The 21,641-nt window shown below is 44.2% G+C and overlaps 1 protein-coding gene across 1 annotated transcript; it reads right to left on the bottom strand.

The window, feature by feature from the left end:
* Window positions 1-459: 459 nt before the first annotated feature.
* On the bottom strand, window positions 460-20,361 carry ZNF26 (zinc finger protein 26). Its single transcript, XM_061169160.1, has 4 exons — window positions 19,941-20,361; window positions 5,244-5,370; window positions 4,879-4,974; window positions 460-2,398 (listed from the first exon to the last, which is right to left on the bottom strand). Exons 1-4 carry the CDS (start codon window positions 19,971-19,973, stop codon window positions 1,047-1,049), a joined length of 1,608 nt encoding a protein of 535 aa, XP_061025143.1. The 5' UTR covers window positions 19,974-20,361; the 3' UTR covers window positions 460-1,046.
* Between the last annotated feature and the right edge of the window lie 1,280 nt (window positions 20,362-21,641).

Here is a 21,641-nt window from a genome sequence, read left to right as displayed (position 1 = left end):
GAAATCAAAACAGCAGGAACTAACTGATGGTCTCAGTAGAATTCTGGGAGAAGAATGAGTTCCAATATTTCCCTGCTGGTTCATGGGAGACTGAAATCGAGACGCAAACTCCGGGAAAAGAGGCTCCCATTTCCCAACAATGGCAGAGTGCTCACCTGTGACTGGTGGAAAGGACACCCTGAGAGACCCACCACAAGGGTGCACACACACAGGAAGAGTATTTCTCCAGAGAGATCTAAGCCGCTCTTACCAATCAATGGGGAACAGACACTGAACTGGTAAATATAATCAATGTTCATTATGGTGAGTGCTCTTAGGAAGCACCCCTTTTAACAACTGCTAGACCCATTTGCTAGATAAGTAAATTCATCTGGAGTGAGAACTGAATCCTTTCATTTATTAAAAACTACATTATTTTAGTTATATTGCTATGAAATAAAGAGACAATACTGATCCTTAGCTTTTAATATGGAAAATATTAGAGGGTGTTATTCCACAAACTATCAAACATAACAAGTTACATTTAAAAATAAAATACCAAAAATTTTTAAAACGCTATTCAGTGTTACTCAGGAAAGTCTCTCTCCATACCCCTTAACCTTCAGAGTATGTTCCTTGCCCTTTTCCTGCTATTACTCTAGTTACATATTAAAATAAAAAACTTGACTCTCTACCAAGACTTTCTTCAGCACATCTGGAACACGACTCCCCATGTAACACAGCTTCCACGGGAAGTGCTTTCCTGATTTATTAAAGTTACAAGGGCTTCTCAATATGAATTCCCCAAGTTAAATCTTCATAATCAGGCTACCACGTCTGATACAGTTACTGCTCTGTACTCCTGCAACTATTCTCTCGTGTATAAAAATTTGTATGACTTACTTCTGAAAGCTTTTGCACATTCATTCCAAATATGATTGGCCTCTCTCATATGACTAATTTGATAAGAGAGTATTTTTAGGACTTCCTGCCTCTATTATCATCCGAAGTCTCCTGTGGATCAGCTTCTGTGAGAATGCTTCTAACATCTACTCCGTTCTGATTTCTCACTTGTGAGTTTTTCGATGTATACGAAGCCCTGAATTCCAGCAGAAGGATTTTCCACATTCAGAACATTTCCACGGCTTCTCTCCTGTATGAACTCTCTGATGTTCACTGAGAGATGACTTCTGAGTGAAGGCTTTCCCGCATTCACTGCATTTGTGGGGTTTTTCTCCTGAATGAGTCTTCTGGTGTATCTGAAGTGACGCCTTCCTAGGATAGGCTTTCTCACATTCGCTGCATTCATAGGGCTTCTCTGTTGAATGAGTTCTCTGATGTATAATTAGCTGTGATTTCCCACAAAAGGCCCTCTCACAGAAGCTACACTCATAGGGTCTCTCTCCTGTGTGTGCTCTCCGGTGTATAACGAGGTATGACTTGCTGCTGAAGGCTTTCCCACACTCACTGCACCCATAGGGCTTCTCTCCTGCGTGAGCTCTCAGATGCGCGGTGAGCTGTTCCTTCCTACCGAAGGCCTTCCCACATTCACTGCACTGATAAGGATTATTTCCTGTGTGAATTCCCTGGTGCACAATGAGTTGTGTCTTCATGCTGAAGGCCTTCCCGCAATCCCTGCACTGATAGGGCTTCTCTCCCGTGTGCATCCTAATGTGAACAAGGAGATACGACTTACTCCTGAAGGCTTTCCCACAGTCACTGCATTTATGAGGTTTCACTCCTGTGTGAGTTCTCTGGTGCACAATGAATGGGGACTTCAGACTAAAGGCTTTCCCACATTCACTGCATTCATAGGGTTTCACTCCTGTATGGCTTCTCTGGTGTAAAATAAGCTGTGATTTCCAGCTGTAGGCTTTCCCACATTCACTGCAACCGTAAGGTTTCCCTCCTGAGTGAATTTCCTGATGGACAATGAGCTGTGACCTGAATGAGAAGACTTTCCCACACTCGATACAGGAGTAGGGCTTCTCTCCTGTGTGGACTCTCTGATGAGCATTGAGGTTTGACTTGGCACTGAAGGCTCTCTCACATTTAGTGCATTCGTATGGTCTCTCTCCTGTATGAATTCTGAGATGTACAATGAGCTGTGATTTACAACGAAAAGCTTTCCCACATTCATTACATACACAGTTTTTTTCTATACTATGAGTTCTTTGATGCTTAAGAAAATATGATTCATCACACCCATGAAACTGATCAGGATTCTGTCTTAGATAGCTTCTGGCTGAAGTTAAGTTTTGTGTCAAGCTTTTTCCATGTGTATTATATTTAAGGAGACTTTGTCTTGAAGAAATGTGGTTTTTGCTCAGATGAAGCTTTCCAAATGCATTACAAGCATAGCTTCTCTCAACACTTTCGAGTTCATCTTGATTTTTCTGGTACCATTCTTGCCAACCTTCTAAAAAAAAAAAACACCGTATATTTAAAATCATAACACAAACCTAATATAGAACTAAAGGGCTTTAGGACTGCCATGTACTGAGTGTTTTTCTTTTGGTCCAGGCCTCTGACACACTGGTTCAAAAGAAATACTGGCCAAGTGCACACACATCACATAACCAAGCATGGGGGCGAGGGGAAGTGAATCAAACCAAAATAAGTCCCTTTACAGAAATGGGTAGCCAATTAGCAGTGATCGAAAATGTTTTTTTAAAATAGAAGTTTAAAAAATTTAGTCTGCACTTAGAAGCCAATGCCATCTATTTATGCCAATTTTATTATTGCAGGAGTTTACTCAAAAAGTTAATTCACGGGATACAGAAGAGCTAGGCATGACATTTAGGTAGGTACAATGAGACATTAAAAGAGAGACTGAGTGAGCCATAAGGAAAGTAAGGCAAAAGCATTCCAAACAGAAGGAAGAGCAAATGCAAAGCTCCTGGGGAAGGAACCTGCGTGGCATGGTTAAGGAACAGAACAAAGGCCAGGACAGCTGAGACCCCCTGAGTGAATAGAGTGAAGGCAGGAACCAGATTAGGCAAGGCCCCAGGAAAGAGTTTTCACCCAAAGGACTTTAATTAGAGGGGATCTCGATTCATCTTCTGCTTTTAAAAGATCAGTGGCCGTTACATAAAAACGAATAGGAAGAGGGCAGAGAGACAAATGAAGAGCCACTGCAGAAGTCCAGGATGACAGGGTGGGGCTGGCTGTCCTTCTGGAGCTGAGCAACGTGTACATACTTGGAGAGAGAACTAAGAAAGGTACTAATGGACTGGATGTGAGAACCCAGAGGAGGGGAGGACTTAGTAACTCCTAGATTTGAGACTTGAGAAGCAGGTGATGCTGCTCTTTGAGACTGAAAACACTGGGAGAGAGACATGTTCGGAGGAAAAACAAAGGACTCTGTTTTGGATCTTATTACATTTGAGATCATAGTTAAATATCCAAATGGAGAAGCAGGTAGGCAGTTAGACCTCAGTTCAGTGCTCAGTAAAAAGTAGGCATCAACAGCACATACAAGGTATTAAATGACGTGAGGGATAACATCTTCTAGGGAACACGTGCAAATTAAAAGGGATGCCAAAACAGCCCTGGAGCAGACGACATTTAAGGTTGGAGAGGAGATGCAGAGAGAATGGGAAAGTCCATCTGTGAGGCCCAAACAGTGTGAAGATGACAGTGATAGCAAGACAAGGGTTAAAGGAAAGGAGCAGCAGCAGGGTGCGGTCTGGACAGCAGCTGTCCAGGCAAAAGCATTCCAAACAGAAGGGACAGCAAGTACAAAGCTCCTGAGGAGGGAACCTGCATGGCATGGTTAAGAAACAGAACCAAGGCCAGGACAGCTGAGACCCCCTGAGTGAACAGAGTGAAGGCAGGAACCAGATTAGGCAAGGCCCCGTACACACTGTCTGACTGTGCGTCAGCACCCGTCAGACACACAGCCTCAGTCACCCCCATATACGACTGCTGCGCTGGGGGCCTCAGTAGCTGTCCTGCTTTCTCAGGACTGCTTGCTAAACACTTTTCTCCCCAAAGTGGTGGGAAACCGGAGGAAGAAGAGCAATTTCAGAAGTGCCTTCCCATTTCTGCCACTGAGAATGCAGAGTGGGAAAGCCCAGGGGCACTCTCCTGCAAGCGTATAAAGCTGGGACCAGAGCGCACGAGGAAAAGAGAAGGAGGACGGCAATTCTGCTGTTACAACACTGGGAGGAAAAAAGCTTTGATTTTCAGGACAGAAGAGTCTTTCCACAGTTACAATGTAGAAGAGAAGCCCAAAATTGGACAGCTCAAAAGGGAAGAGTAAGCGGGGTCAGGGAAATAAAAGTAGGGTGATAAAAACCACCTAAGATACAGGTGAGACGAGGCTAGCTTTCAGGATTCTTTTAAGAAAAGAGCCCAAGGGACTTCCCTGGCGGTCCAGTGGTTAAGAATCTGCACGTACACTGCAGGGAGCATGGGTTCCATCCCTGGTCGGGGAACTAAGATCCTACGTGCTGCACGGTATGGCCAAAAAAAAGAAAAAAAGAAAAGAAAAGTGCCCAAGAAAGTAACAGTTGTAATATCCAAGTGACTAGTGTGAGAAGAGAGAAGGAAGCAATGAAATCTCCTAAGACAGTCAAGGGAAGAAAATGAAATGAAAGACTATGGGTAAAGTCGAGGGACTTAACTGCAGAGGCAAGAGAGAAAACGAGACCCATGACTACGGAAAGGAAGGCAGAGAAAAAAAGTGCCAGAAGGAAGGAAACTAACCCAGAAAGCAACCTCTTGGAGCCACGAGAGGAAACCAAGGGCCCTGTCCTTACCTGAGGACTCGCAGGCTCATCCCGAGTCCACCGGTGGTTCAAGGACTTCAAAGAACAGTTCGCGCACACAACACTCCCTGAGTGCCAGCCCCGGTTCACTCCCGACCTCCCGTCTCCATGGTTTCTGCTAACCCACCTGGACCGCTCTGACGGGAAACTTCCGCGTTTATTATCCATGGCTCTTCTCCTTGCTCTAACTTGAAGATTAAATCAGGTTTGGTACCATGATACCCTGTTAAGGGAAAATCACAAAGGATGTGGGCCAAACTGCTGGGGACTAGGAAAGGAAGCTAGGAGCTAGGAAAGGAAGCAGCTCGTTTGCACTTGGGGAAAGATTACAATGAGGGGATGAAGGCCGAATAGGGACTAAGAACGTATGACCTCTAGAGCTCAAGTCCATAATCATTAATTACTTCAGAGGCCCCGGGATAGAACAACAAAAGAAAAAGTGGTGGCAACTTATGACTCACGACCTGAGCCGAAAAGAGAAGCTGTACTTACCCACAGACACCAGGTTACTATAGTTTTCCAGAGTCACATCCCGGTACAGGTGCTTCTGCGCAGAATCCAGTAACTGCCATTCTTCCCAGGTGAACTCCATAGATATATCCTTGAATGACGACAATCCCTGTAACAATACACACACCATTCCACAGGCTGCAATTACACTGGGAGACATGGAAAAGATGTAGAGGACCCAGGAAAGGAGAATGTCCCTCCACAGACTGCATCCTGTGCCCAGGCCACCACTTACTTTGAGAGAGAATTAAAGAATAATAATAATAATTGAGCCTCTGTGTGCCAGATACTCTTTTGGGTCCTGAAGACTTCAGGATGAGTGAAGCCCACTCTGGCGTCCAGAAGCTTTTAGTCTTGTAGAGGGAAATGAACAGCTATGCATGCAGACAAAATACGGTGTTTCCAGTCTGATAAGAACCTATTCAGGGAGACCTTGCATGGGGTGGCGAGCATGACTCTAACTACGGGCACCAGACACACAAGGTCTGACCCTCCGGAAGTGCCTGCTGTCTGGCCAGCTGCTCAGCCCACCTGAGTCTCAGTGGGAGCGAGCACATTAAGAAAACATGCCAGGGACTTCCCTGGTGGTGCAGTGGTTAAGAATCCACCTGCCAATGCAGGGGACACGGGTTCGAGCCCTGGTCCGGGAAGATCCCACATGCCGTGGAGCAGCTAAGCCCGTGCGCCACAACTACTGAGCCTGCACTCTAGAGCCCACGAGCCACAACTACTGAGCCCACGTGCCGCAACTACTGAAGCCCACGCACTCTAGGGCCCACGTGCTGCAACTACTGAGCCCACATGCCACAGCTACTGAAGCCGCGCTCTGCAACGAGAAGCCACCGCAATGAAAAGCCCGCGCACCGCAATGAAGACCCAACGCAGCCAAAAATAAATAAAATTAAAAAAAAAAAAAGAAAGAAAAGAAAACGTGCCAAATAGGTGACTTCCCAGGCTTCTTCCAAGAAAATAAGGGGTCCACGACCGAGTCGACCAGGGGACACCCAGCACAGACTGTGAACCTAAAGCCCAGGTCGCGGAGCCGCAGGCCACAAGCCAGCACGGGGGCATCTGCTCCCCGAGGTGCGCGGGTCCTACCAGGCGGCCCTGCGGCAGTGTCAGCCATGCGGCCTGCATACCTGGTGCTTGATGCCTCTGAGAACTACCCAGTGTGCTCACAATAAATTCCTCTCACAGGACCAAAAGATAGCAGCAAGCCACAGACCCTCAGGGGATCATTCAATAAGCACTTATTAGGCACCAACCACGGACACGGTCCCTGTCCTCAGTGGGTTTCCATTCCTGCAGGGGAGATGCCAGTAAACACACAGCCATCTAGCACGCAGGCGGTGACAGTGCTCTGATAGGCCTCCAGCAGCTTCAGGGGAGAGAGGCGGGGAGGAAGACACAGGCGCTATCTCAGATGGGTGATCAGGAGCCCCCTGCTGAGGCGACATTTAGGCAGAAACACAAGCAGTGTGAGAATGGGCTCCGAGATTTCTTCGGGAAGAGCCTTCCACGCAGCATGAAAACAAAGGCACAGGCCTGCAGGGCTCGAAGGACGTGGTAAGGACTTGGATTTCATTCCACAGGAGGAGAAGCCCCCGGAAGGCCTTGTACAGGGTGGTGCGCTCTGACCCCCATCTGAGACCATTCTGACTGCCGCGGAGAGGGGAGGGGTCCTAGTTCCAGTGGAAGATGAAGGTCCTGGGGCTGGAGTGAGAGCACTGGGGTAAGGAGCAGTGGTTGGGTCCCAGGCATCCAGTGAAGCCAGAGGCAGAGACGTCCCAGTGGAGACGACAGCGCAGAGAGAGAGAGAAGGACGTCGAGGAGAAGGCAAGGATCCTGGCCGAGCAAACGGAAGACACTGCCCTCTACAGGTTGGGAAGCCTGCAAGACGAGAAAGGGGGGGATGGGGGCTGAAGACAAGGAAGCAGCAGCTAGAGGAGTCCCGACTGACGCCCTAACAGGCTCCTCCCCAAGAGCACTGCCTGCAGAGAGGGGGACCCCGGGGAAGACACAGTGAGTGCAACTCTGGGGGAGCCTCTGAGGCCAGTGGAAATACAGGGTAGAGCCCTGTCACAGGGTCCAAGTGATCCCCATCGTGCTGGGGACTGACCGCCAGACGACAGGTGCTTTCCATCCCAACCCACAAGGAGCTCCCACAGGGACAAAAAGTGAAGTGGGAATAAAGAGAAGAGCCTCCCATCTCCCGCAGGCTAAGTCGGGGAAGAAGAGGGATTGGAGTATAGCCTGGACTTTCCAACGCCTGAAAGTTAACTTACATGCAAATACTTGGCTCTTGCCAAGATGACTGCCAGGGCCGGGGAGGGACAGCTGACAGGGCATGTCTGAGGTCGTGATGGAGAAAAATGAAGCCGTGACATCAAGCCCAGGGCATTCATGCAGGGGGGAGGAGAAACAGGAAGCAAGGCCTGAGGCAGATGCCACAAGAGCAGATGCAGACCAAAGGGACAGGATGGAAGAAGAAAGGGGTAAAGCAGAGAGTATATTTTATTTTAAGCTTTTTGCTATTTTTAAGCTTGATAAGAATAAAAACAGAATACAAAGGAACTACTACAAAAAATTTTAATTGGGCAAGCATAATTAAGAAATGAGGGGACTTCCCTGGTGGTCCAGTGGTAAAGAATCCGCCTTCCAATACAGGGGATGTGGGTTCGATACCCTGATCGGGGAACTAAGATCCCACATGCTGTGGGGCAATTAAGCCCGAGCTCCGCAACTACAGAGCCCACATGCCCTGGTGCCCTCGCACCACAACTAGAGAGAAGCCCATGTGTCACAAGGAAGAGCCCACCCCACAATGAAAGATCCCGCATGCCGCAACTAAGACCCGAAGCAGCCAAAAAAATAAAGAAAATAAATAAATTAAAAAAAAAAAAAGAAAAGAAAGCAAAGAGGGAATGACCAAGACAGGGTGCATAACTCTTAGAGAAAGGATTTTAAAATTCATAAACGATCACTATACACAAGCAGTTCTGCTATAATGTGATATGTATGTTACCAAAAAAAAACAAAAAACAAAACACCACTATGCAAAGTCTCAGGCTTATGAGAAGAACAGGGTTGGGGTGTGACACCTTTGTAGCACACATGAAAAAAGAAAATCAGGAACCTTAATAAAAACAGTAGCAGTTTTATACATGTTTGATTTGAGAAATACATAAATACTACCATAAATATGGCACTGTACCTTGAAAAACACCTGACGTTTGGGCGTCAGAAGGGCCGTAGGTTAGTATCAAGTGGTGAAAAGAGGCTTGCCTGAAATCAGTCAGAAAGCTCACACTGTTCCCTAAGATATCAATCATGTTGAAACAAATTTACATCCTTAAAGCAAACATGATAGCAGAACTGACTGTATTTACAAATTTGTTCCAATAAATTTGAAAACTTAGAAGAAATGGAAAATTTCCTAGGAAAATAAAAGTAACCAATATTTGCCCAGAACGAATTAGGAAGACCAGACTGACTAGCCCATGGTCATAAAATAAACTGAAACAGTAACCAAAGGTATACCCTCTCCATAAAGACAACAGTCCCACACTATCTTTAAAAGTAAGTTCTATCAGCATCCAAGGAACAGAAAATTTCCCCCACATCTAATCTGATGTAGAGCCAGGAAATGATGGGAAACCCATCAAACAAACCTATATAATCCTACAGAGCAGGCAAGGACAGCACAAACTGTAGTCCAATCTCATTTATTAAAAATACCTAGATAAAGACACTAATAGAGTAAAACAAATCCTGTACATACATACATACATAGCAAACTATGAATGAAGTTTATCCAAAAACTTAAAGGACAGTCCAAACTTTAAAAAAACAAAACACAACCATATCAAAGAAGTAAGTAACATTAGTACATTAATGGAGATCAGACAATCATCTCAATAGATGAAACAAAGTACTATGATGAAATTTAACACTTTTAAAAATTACAATTTAGTTTGTTACAGGTAAAAGTAATTTCTCTAAGCCTATAAAAAAAATCATACTTTGTGTGAAACTAAAATCAGGAACAAGACACAGACGCTCACATCAACTCTGCTAGTCAGCACTGTCCCAGAGGACCCAGCAGAGCAGGAACAAAGCAAAATGCCAGTGATAAACACTAAGCAAGGAGGAGAAACTACTGTCATTATTTACAAACATCTGATTTTCTGACTAAAAAACCTAACAGAAACAGCTGGCATAACATGAGAACCGATAAGAAACATCAGCAGGGTGGCAGTTAAAACAAAAAAACAACATGTAATAGCTCTTTGATACATCAACAGTAACCAACTTGAAAATGTAATAAAAACCACAACAAATCTAGAAAGTACTCAGGAATAAAGCTTAAAAATAGAGAAAAACCTAACGAAAACTACACATGTGATAAAATACATAAATGCAGAGGCAAAGAAAACACAGTAGCCCCGATATGGAAGGAACGTAAGTGTCCACTGATAGATGAATGGATACAGAAGATGTGATACACACACACACACACACACACACACACACACATGAACATTACTCAGCCATTAAAAAAAAAACCAAAATCTTGTCATCTGTGACAACATGGAAGGAACTAGAGGGTATTATGCTAAGTGAAATAAATCAGACAGAAATACAAATACCATATGACCTCACTTATATGTGGAATCTAAAAAATTAAATAAACAAAACAAAACCAGACTCATAGACACAGAGACCAAAAAGGTGGTTGCCAGAGGTAGAAGGGTGAGTGAAATAGGTGAAGGGGATTAAGAGATACAAACCTTCAGTTATAAAATAAATTAGGGTGCTCTCACTCCCTCTTGCGAGAGCACCAGAATCACAACTGGCTGCTGGACAATCATCGACAGGAAGACACTGGACTTCACCAAGGAGGATACCCCACGTCCAAGGACAGAGGAGAAGCCACAGTGAGACGGTAGGAGGGGCGCAATCAGAGTAAAATCAAATCCCATAACTGCTGGGTGGGTGACTCACAGACTGGCGAGCACTTATACCACAGAAGTCCACCCACTGGAGTGAAAGTTCTGAGCCCCACGTCAGGCTTCCCAACCTGGGGGTCCGGCAACAGGAGGAGGAATTCATAGAGAATCAGACTTTGAAGCCTAGTGGGAATTGATTGCAGGACTTCGACAGGACTGGGGGAAACAGAGAACCCACTCTTGGAGGGCGTACACAAAATAGTGTGTGCATCGGGACCCAGGGGAAGGAGCAGTGACCCTGGGGGAGACTGAACCAGACATAACTGCTGGTGTTGGGGGGTCTCCTGCAGAGGCGGGGGCTGGCTCTGTTTCACCGTGGGGACAAGGACACTGGCAGCGGAGGTTCTGGGAAGTACTCCTTGGCGTGAGCCCTCCCAGAGTCTGCCATTAGCCCCACCAAAGAGCCCGGGTAGGCTCCAGTGTTGGGTTGCCTCAGGCAAAACAACCAACAGGGAGGGAACCCAGCCCCACCCAGCAACAGTCAAGTGGATTAAAGTTTTACAGAGCTCTGACCGCCACAGCAACAGTCAGCTCTACCCACCTCCAGAGCCTCCCATCAAGCCTCTTAGATAGCCTCAACCACCAGAGGGCAGACAGCAGAAGCAAGAAAAACTACAGTCCTGCAGCCTGTGGAACAGAAACCACATTTACAGAAATATAGACAAGATGAAAAGGCAGAGGGCTATATACCAGATGAAGGAACAAGAAAAAACCCCAGAAAAACAACTAAATGAAGTGGAGATAGGCAACCTTCCAGAAAAAGAATTCAGAATAATGATAGTGAAGATGATCCAGGACCTTGGAATAAGAATGGAGGCAAAGATTGAGAAGATGCAAGAAATGATTAACAAAGACCTAGAAGAATTAAAGAACAAACAAACAGAGATGACCAATACACTAACTGAAATGAAAACTACACTAGAAGGAATCAATAGTAGAATAACTGAGGCAGAAGAACGGATAAGTGACCTGGAAGACAGAATGGTGGAATTCACTGCTGTGGAACAGACTAAAGAAAAAAGAATGAAAAGAAATGAAGACAGCCTAAGAGACCTCTGGGACAACATTAAACGCAACAACATTCGCATTATAGGGGTCCCAGAAGGAGAAGAGAGAGAGAAAGGACCAGAGAAAATATTTGAAGAGATTATAGTCGAAAACTTCCCTAACATGGGAAAGGAAATAGCCACCCAAGTCCAGGAAGCGCAGAGAGTCCCATACAGGATAAACCCAAGGAGAAGCACGCCGAGACACATAGTAATCAAAGTGCCAAAAATTAAAGACAAAGAAAAATTATTGAAAGCAGCAAGGGAAAAACGACAAATAACATACAAGGGAACTCCCATAAGGTTAACAGCTGATTTCTCAGCAGAAACTCTACAAGCCAGAAGGGAGTGGCATGATATACTTAAAGTGATGAAAGGGAAGAACCTACAACCAAGATTACTCTACCCGGCAAGGATCTCATTTAGATTTGATGGAGAAATCAAAAGCTTTACAGACAAGCAAAAGCTAAGAGAATTCAGTACCACCAAACCAGCTCTACAACAAATGTTAAAGGAACTTCTCTAAGTGGGAAACACAAGAGAAGAAAAGGACCTACAAACACAAACCCAAAACAATTAAGAAAATGGTCATAGGAACATACATATCGATAATTACCTTAAACGTGAATGGATTAAATGCTCCAGCCAAAAGACACAGGCTTGCTGAATGGATACAAAAACAAGACCCATATATATGCTGTCTACAAGAGACCCACCTTAGACCTAGGGACACATACAGACTGAAAGTGCAGGGATGGAAAAAGATATTCCATACAAATGGAAATCAAAAGAAAGCTGGAGTAGCTATACTCATATCAGATAAAATACTTTAAAATCAAGAATGTTACAAGAGACAAGGAAGGACACTACATAATGATCAAGGGATCAATCCAAGAAGAAGATATAACAATTATAAATATATATGCACCCAACATAGGAGCACCTCATTACATAAGGCAATTGCTAACAGCTATAAAAGAGGAAATTGATAGTAACACAATAATAGTGGGAGACTTTAACACCTCACTTACACCAATGGACAGATCATCCAAAATGAAAATAAATAAGGAAACAGAAGCTTTAAATGACACAATAGACCAGATAGATTTAATTGATATTTATAGGACATTCCAGCCAAAAACAGCAGATTACACGTTCTTCTCAAGTGCGCACGGAACATTCTCCAGGATAGATCACATCTTGGGTCACAAATCAAGCCTCAGTAAATTTAAGAAAATTGAAATCATATCAAGCATCTTTTCTGACCACAACGCTATGAGATTAGAAATGAATTACAGGGGAAAAAGCATAAAAAACACAAACACATGGAGGCTAAACAATACGTTACTAAATAACCAAGAGATTACTGAAGAAATCAAAGAGGAAATCAAAAAATACCTAGAGACAAATGACAATGAAAACACGACAACCCAAAACCTATGGGATGCTGCAAAAGCAGTTCTAAGAGGGAAGTTTATAGCTATACATGCCTACCTAAAGAAACAAGAAAAATCTCAAGTAAACAATCTAACCTTACACCTAAAGAAACTAGAGAAAGAAGAACAAACAAAACCCAAAGTTAGCAGAAGGAAAGAAATCATAAAGATCAGAGCGGAAATAAATGAAATAGAAACAAAGAAAACAATAGCAAAGATCAATAAAACTAAAAGCTGGTTCTTTGAGAAGATAAACAAAATTGATAAGCCATTAGCCAGACTCATCAAGAAAAAGAGGGAGAGGACTCAAATCAATAAAATCAGAAATGAAAAAGGAGAAGTTACAACAGACACTGCAGAAATACAAAGCATCCTAAGAGACTACTACAAGCAACTTTATGCCAATAAAATGGACAACCTGGAAGAAATGGACAAATTCTTAGAAAGGTATAACCTTCCAAGACTGAACCAGGAAGAAGCAGAAAATATGAACAGACCAATCACAAGTAATGAAATTGAAACTGTGATTAAAAATCTTCCAACAAACAAAAGTCCAGGACCAGATGGCTTCACAGGTGAATTCTATCAAACATTTAGAGATAGAGCTAACACCTATCCTTCTCAAACTCTTCCAAAAAATTGCAGAGGAAGGAACACTCCCAAACTCATTCTAGGAGGCCACCATCACCCTGATACCAAAACCAGACAAAGACACTACAAAAAAAGAAAATTACAGACCAATATCACTGATGAATATAGATGCAAAAATCCTCAACAAAATACTAGCAAACAGAATCCAACAACACATTAAAAGGATCATACACCACGATCAAGTGGGATTTATCCCAGGGATGCAAGGATTCTTCAATATACGCAAATCAATCAATGTGATACACCATATTAACAAACTGAAGAATAAAAACCATATGATCATCTCAATAGATGCAGAAAAAGCTTTTGACAAAATTCAACACCCATTTATGATAAAAACTCTCCAGAAAGTAGGCATAGAGGGAACCTACCTCAACATAATAAAGGCCATATATGACAAACCCACAGCAAACATCATTCTCAACGGTGAAAAACTGAAAGCATTTCCTCTAAGATCAGGAACGAGACAAGGATGTCCACTCTCACCACTATTATTCAACATAGTTCTGGAAGTCCTAGCCACGGCAATCAGAGAAGAAAAAGAAATAAAAGGAATACAAATTGGAAAAGAAGAAGTAAAACTGTCACTGTTTGCAGATGACATGATACTATACATAGAGAATCCTAAAACTGCCACCAGAAAACTGCTAGAGCTAATTAATGAATATGGTAAAGTTGCAGGATACAAAATTAATGCACAGAAATCTCTTGCATTCCTATACACTAATGATGAAAAATCTGAAAGAGAAATTATGGAAACACTCCCATTTACCATTGCAACAAAAAGAATAAAATACCTAGGAATAAACCTACCTAGGGAGACAAAAGACCTGTATGCAGAAAACTATAAGACACTGATGAAAGAAATTAAAGATGATACCAACAGATGGAGAGATATACCATGTTCTTGGATTGGAAGAATCAACATTGTGAAAATGACTATACTACCCAAAGCAATCTACAGATTCAATGCAATCCCTATCAAATTACCAATGGCATTTTTTACGGAGCTAGAAAAAATCATCTTAAAATTTGTATGGAGACACAAAAGACCCCGAATAGCAAAAGCAGTCTTGAGGGAAAAAAACGGAGCTGGAGGAATCAGACTCCCTGACTTCAGACTATACTACAAAGCTACAGTAATCAAGACAATATGGTACTGGCACAAAAACAGGAACATAGATCAATGGAACAAGATAGAAAGCCCAGAGATAAACCCACGCACCTATGGTCAACTAATCTATGACAAAGGAGGCAAAGATATACGATGGAGAAAAGACAGTCTCTTCAATAAGTGGTGCTGGGAAAACTGGACAGCTACATGTAAAAGAATGAAATTAGAATACTCCCTAACACCATACACAAAAATAAACTCAAAATGGATTAGAGACCTAAATGTCAGACTGGACACTATAAAACTCTTAGAGGAAAACATAGGAAGAACACTCTTTGACATAAATCACAGCAAGATCTTTTTTGATCCACCTCCTAGAGTAATGGAAATAAAAACAAAAATAAACAAATGGGACCTAATGAAACTTCAAAGCTTCTGCACAGCAAAGGAAACCATAAACAAGACGAAAAGACAACCCTCAGAATGGGAGAAAATATTTGCAAACGAATCAACGGACAAAGGATTAATCTCCAAAATATATAAACAGCTCATGCAGCTCAATATTAAAGAAACAAACACCCCAATCCAAAAATGGGCAGAAGACCTAAATAGACATTTCTCCAAAGAAGACATACAGACGGCCAAGAAGCACATGAAAAGATGCTCAACATCACTAATTATTAGAGAAATGCAAATCAAAACTACAATGAGGTATCACCTCACACCAGTTCCAATGGGCATCATCAGAAAATCTACAAACAACAAATGCTGGAGAGGGTGTGGAGAAAAGGGAACCCTCTTGCACTGTTGGTGGGAATGTAAATTGATACAGCCACTATGGAGAACAGTATGGAGGTTCCTTAAAAAACTAAAAATAGAATTACCATATGACCCAGCAATCCCACTACTGGGCATATACCCAGAGAAAACCGTAATTCAAAAAGACACATGCACCCGAATGTTCATTGCAGCACTATTTACAATAGCCAGGTCATGGAAGCAACCTAAATGCCCATCAACAGACGAATGGATAAAGAAGTTGTGGTACATATATACAATGGAATATTACTCAGCCATAAAAAGGAAAGAAATTGAGTCATTTGTTGAGACGTGGATGGATCTAGAGACTGTCATACAGAGTGAAGTAAGTCAGAAAGAGAAAAACAAATATTGTATATTAACGCATGTATGTGGAACCTAGAAAAATGGTACAGATGAGCCGGTTTGCAGGGCAGAAGTTGAGACACAGATGTAGAGAACAGACATATGGACACCAAGGGGGGAAAACTGTGGTGGGGTGGGGATAGTGGTGTGCTGAATTGGGCGATTGGGATTGACATGTATACACTGATGTGTATAAAATTGATGACTATTAAGAACCTGCAGTATAAACAAACAAACAAAACAACTAATACTAAACTTTCATTGGGTTATTTGTATGGAAATATGTTAATATAAATGTTTCAGACATTACATGAAATTTCTATAAATCTTATATATTCTGGTATAATGTTATAAGTCATAATCCTAGTTATTACTTTAAAATGTATATCTCAGAAATAACTAATTTTCTTGTCAACTGCATTATTATGAACTTTCATCAAATCTTTAACCGTGGTCATTTTTAAGTCTTTTGTCATTTACAGACAGTTCTGGGTGTACTCTGATGCTTTTGTAAATATGTTCCTATAAAAGGGTTTCATCTTCAGGAAATTCATGGAAAAGACTCTGACAAGTACAGGTTTCTGGTACCTGACTGTACTGCTGAACTGAATGAAGAAGCATTTTCAGAACTCTAATGAAAAACTGATGAGCTCATAAAAGTGTTAACAAAAGATCAAGATGAAAAAAAAAAATTAATTACATGGGACTGAGTGAACTGATGAGGATGAGTATAATTTTTGTGACTTTCTGGTTGAATTTAAAAAAAAGAAAAAATCCCACAAGAACTCAGAGGCAAAGAATATACAAATCAATTTTCACTGCAAAGTAAAGGAGCTGTTGCAGTGGAGGATTACTGGACTGAATGTCAATATTATGACATAGTATGAGTGTGTTTCATGTTTGGTAATTGCAATCATTGTTGCTTTTGTTGTGGTCATCCATGTACAATGCTTGGTGTCAGTCTATTTATCTCTTGTAAAAATAAAATACAGTGTGTGTGAAAAAAATAAATAAATAAAAAATAAAAAAATAAATTAGCCACGAGGATGCAGCATAAGGAATATGGTCAATAATGCTGTAATAACTTTGTATTGGGACGATTACCAGCCTTGGGGCGGTGATCATTTCATAATGTATGCAAATGTCAAATCACTATGTAGTACACCTGAAGCTACCATAATACTGTATATCAACTAAATTTCAAACATTTTTATATTTAAAAAAAAAAGAAAAAAGGAACAGAGGCCTGAGTAATTGAGTTAACATTTATGATATGTAGACTCAATGTGGTATAAAGATATTAATTTTCAACAAATTAATTTATAAATTCAATGAATTCTCAATCAAAATGCTAAGAAGATGTTACATTTTATTTCATCTAATGGTAAGTCTTTTCTAACACTTATTCACAATAAATAAAATCATACGTTTGGACTACCGCTGCTACAACTAGAAAATTAATGGTAAATTACAATCCTCGTGAACATCAGAGACCCACGGAAGCAAGGAAGACTGAATGAACCAAATTTCAGAGAGGGGAGAGCTCTTCCCAGGTGAGCTAAGAGTGCTGGCTGTTTACTTCGCCAAGGGCATTTGTCCAGCCTGAGAACAGGCGGGACGGGGTCAGCTGAGACAGAGGACGACATCAGGAGAAAGAGAAACCAGTGGAGCCTTCGATGCCCCCCTTGACAGCAGGCTGTCCCCCTGGGGCATTTGCTGAGTGCGGTCAGTGCAGGAACTGGGCGGGAATGGCAGACTGACTCTCCCATAGTCTCAAGGCACTTAGGACACAAAGTACTGCGAGGGAGGAGCCTGCGATCGGCACACCCCGCTGAAAATACAGGTGAACCGAGTGCAACTAAAGCAGCACCCCAGCCCCAAACCAGCTCAATGTCTGTTTAGATGAGGTGATCAGTCACTCCCCATCTGCACAACAGAGGAGAGGGGAAAGAGGCTCTGGTAGAAAGTAACACTGAACTTCAGTCTCTGTGGCTGTTCCCTTTATACGAATTCATGTACACACACACGCAAGTAAAGAGAGAATGATAGAGCTAATCTGGGGAATCTGGGTGAAAGGTTTTTTTTTTTTAATACAATACAGGAGATTAGTTTATACTATTCTTGCAACTTCTCCAGTTTTGAAATTATTTCAAAATAAAACATAAAATGTAATAAACTCCTAGGGCTTTCCAGATGATCCTTTGCCTACTGAAAGGGCCCTACACAATCTGGCCTTGCTCTCGCATGCTCCCTCCCCATTCCTGCCACATGCCTTCTTTCCACTAGACAGGGCACCTGCTGGTTCTCACCTTAAGGCCACTGACTTAGCTGCTTCCTGTTCTGTGCCCCCATCCTCCCATGATCATCCAGCTGTCATTCAGATTCTGCTTAAATGCTGCCTCAAGACAAGGTTGCCAGTCTGAAGTAGCCACCCAGCCTCTCAGTGCATGAGCATTCTCAACTTTGTTCATGATGTTCCCCTGATATGTCTTACCATCTCCCATACCCTCCACGGGGTCATGGGCCCTGTCAGTCTTGTTCACCCCTGCGTGCCCTAGAAAATTACCTGTCATGATAGTCAATAAAGGCTTGCTAAACACGTGCACTCAAAAACAAGGAAATACTGTCTACATTTGTTCAAGTCTTTTAGGTCCTAAGAGGCAGTAAGAGCGCAGGCTCTGAAGACACTCTGCGTGGGTCTGAATCTCAGCTCTGTCACCCTCGTGTCCTTGTTTCCCTTACTAGTTTGGGACCTGGCAGGCTCCCCAGTTTCCTCAGCTGTAAAATGGGGACATACTTGCCTCACAGGGCCGTGAGGTGTAATGACGTCACACACACAAAGTGGCTAGGCCAAGAGTGGTGCCTATAAATATTATTCTACAGTTGTGAAGTCTTCTTTATTCACGTCCTGTACCCTTATGGTCACTTATTTTATCTTTCCCAATTGCTATTGCAAATACGTTTTCTCTCGTTGTACTCTCTGTATAGTTATTGTTTAAAAGCAAAAAGTTCATTGATTTTGAGGTTAACTGTACCCCTCCGGCCGCCTCGGTGAAATCCCTTCTCCCCTGACACCCAAACTCTTCCTGTCACACTTGATCACCTAAAAAAGTGTCTATACTATTACTAATCGCTTCTCTACATCCTGCTGCCCACAGCCGCATGCAATCCCTTCGCCTCTCAGTAAGTGACCACCTGCACCACCCCCGACATTCTCTCTGCTCTGGAAAAGCTGCTTAAGACCCACACATTCTGAAGTCCAGGCGGCACCTTTCGGCCTCATGAAACACTTCTGAGGCATTTCGTATCATGGCTTCTAGGAATCTCTTTTTTCTCAAATTTGCAGGGGGAAGAAACCACTCTCCAAATTTTCTGTCACCTCCCTTGCACCCCAGCCCTTCTGCACCGCCGTCCTGGTTGCCCCGAGTCCTCTACTGGTCCCTCCTGGGGCTCTACTCGTCGTACCCTGCGCTCCCCCGAACACAGGCGCCTTTAATCTGCACATGTTAGTTGAAAACCCCTACCCAAGCTACAGGCTCGACGACAGGCACTGCGCTTCGAACACCTACAAGCGCGCTCGGCCCCCGGATACCTCTTCCAACAGTGTTCTCAAGGCCGGAAACACGAGCAGCGCGCCAACGGCTCCGAGGAAGTTCACCTTCGCCGGGAAGCCCGCTCTGGCTCACCGCCCAACCACCCGCCCGGCCCGGCCGGTCCACTGGCCCTCTCCCCTCGCGACGCGGCTCCTTCCGGCTGAGCCCTCGAACCCGCCCGCCACCCTGCCCAGCGACCACCCTCCGCAAGAGACCGCAGCTCCTCGAAAGCAAGAAACGTACGTAATTCCTTCGCACTGCCAGCGCCAGTCTCAGCGCCCCGCACACAAAGACACTCGGTGTATGAGCATCTCCACAAGGGAATGGACAAAGAGGAGGTTAATTTCCCTGATAGGCCCGAAAGGGCTGGACACGAAGACAACTCCGTACTTGTGTGTGAGAAACCTGAAACGACAGAGGATCACTTCCTTCACGAGGAACCCTCGCTGCCCTCAGAATTCAGGGTCCGCTGTAGACAATAAAACAGGGTACCTGCCGAAGGACAGGGCACCGGACACAAAATGCCCGAAGACGAGGAACGTTCCTGGAGACCCAGGCGGACGGCGGCGAACACGCGAGTTCAGGCCCTGGCGTGGCTGTCACGGGATGAACACGGCCACGCTCACGGCCCAGTCAGCTTGCGCAAGGGAGAAAGTCCCGACTCACCCAACACGAAGCTGTCCGGGACCTGCTGGCCATCCCGCGCTGTTTCGTGCAGGGTCTCCCGGCTGCTCCCACCCCGCCCACCCAGCAGGGGCTTCGCGCCCCACGGAGGGACGGTCCGCGGGCACCAGGCACCTGCCCGTCGGGGCTGAGGCCCTCGCAGGGACGCGGCCTCCGGGCCCGGGCGGAGGGAACCGGGGCGATGAGTTTGTACCGTTCCGCAGCCGTGAGGCGGCAGGGACCGAGGACGGGCTGGCCGCCTCCACGCCCGGACCGACCGTGGGGGTTCAGGCGGCCAAGAGCCTGGTGCGCACAGGACGTTCCGGGCCAGGGTACCTTCGCGTCTCCGCCAGCTCCGCGGCCAAGGAAACAGAACGTCCCCGGCCCGCCTCTGCGCACAGTCGCCCAGCAGGCTGCAGCCCGCTAGGCGCGTACTCCGCTGAGGCGGGGGTGCGGCGCACGCGGAAGTACGTCACGCGACCAGGAGCGGCCGGCAGAAAACGACATCTCCCAGAACCCTCTGCGGAGGAGGAGGAGGAGGCGGAGGGCCTGGGGAGAGCGGCGGAGGCGGACGGGAAAGGCGGGCGGGCTGCCTCTGCAAGCGCCCAGTGTCCGCCCCTGCCAGCGCCTGCCCGGGCAGAGTCCGTCTCCGTGCAGGGGCTGGCGCTCGGGTCTGAACGCCACACCGGGCAGAGTTCCGACCGGAGGGCACAGCGGAGAAGAACACCGTGTGAGGCTGCAAGCTGCAGTGCACAGGGTTATAAAACAGTTGTGAATATCAGTGCCCCAAATAATAGTTACCAACTTCATAACGGTAGATGAAAAGAGAAATAGAAGTACATCACTAATGGGAGACATGAACATGCCAACTCTCCCAGAGCAAACAATAGCCGACTGAAAGAAAACGCACAACCTACACGTTGAGACTTATGTTTTATGTTATGGACAAAACTGAGGACTTAAGCTTGGGACACAGCATCTTAGCTCTGAGGGGCTGCTCCAAAGAGGCAAATGGGGAAGCCAGGATATTATAGGAGTTTTTGCAACAAAGAGCAGGTAGTCGGAATATCAAAAGATTACTGTTGATTAAAGAAAAGCAGACATCTCAAGTTAAGGAATTCAGCGCTTTTTGTTGTTGTTGTTACTTTTACCAAAAGGAAGAGATTTATTTATTTATTTATTTTTGTAACTTTTACCATAAGGAAGAGATCTTTTATTTTTATTTTTTAAATTTTTATTTTATTTTTGAATTTTTCAATTTTATCTTTTTATACAGCAGGTTCTTATTAGTCATCCATTTTATACATATTAGTGTATACATGTCAATCCCAATCTCCCAATTCATCACACCACCACCACCACCACCACTTTCCCCTCTTGGTGTCCATACGTTTGTTCTCTACATCTGTGTCTCAATTTCTGCCCTGAAACCGGTTCATCTGTACCATTTTTCTAGGTTCCACATATATGCGTTAATATACGATATTTGTTTTTCGCTTTCTGACTTACTTCACTCTGTATCACAGTCTCTAGATCCATCCACGTCTCTACAAATGACCCAATTTCGTTCCTTTTTATGGCTGAGTAATATTCCATTGTATATATGTACCACATCTTCTCGATCCATTCATCTGTCGATGGTCATTTAGGTTGCTTCCATGACCTGGCTATTGTAAATAGTGCTGCAGTGAACATTGGGGTGCA

The sequence above is a fragment of the Eubalaena glacialis genome, chromosome 15 (genome assembly GCF_028564815.1).
Source record: "Eubalaena glacialis isolate mEubGla1 chromosome 15, mEubGla1.1.hap2.+ XY, whole genome shotgun sequence".
NCBI lineage: Eukaryota > Metazoa > Chordata > Mammalia > Artiodactyla > Balaenidae > Eubalaena > Eubalaena glacialis.
This window is presented reverse-complemented; position numbering and strand designations above follow the sequence as displayed.

Bases quoted from the DNA above. Each gene is read 5' to 3' on its own strand.
- ZNF26 (XM_061169160.1), bottom strand. From the start codon at position 19,973: ATGGCCAGCAGGTCCCGGACAGCTTCGTGTTGG. The intron at 5,371-19,940 runs GTGAGTCGGGAC...GTATTGTTACAG, and splicing joins CCCGGACAGCTTCGTGTTGG to GGATTGTCGTCATTCAAGGA. The intron at 2,399-4,878 runs GTGGGTTAGCAG...TTTTTTTTTTAG, and splicing joins TTCCCGTCAGAGCGGTCCAG to AAGGTTGGCAAGAATGGTAC.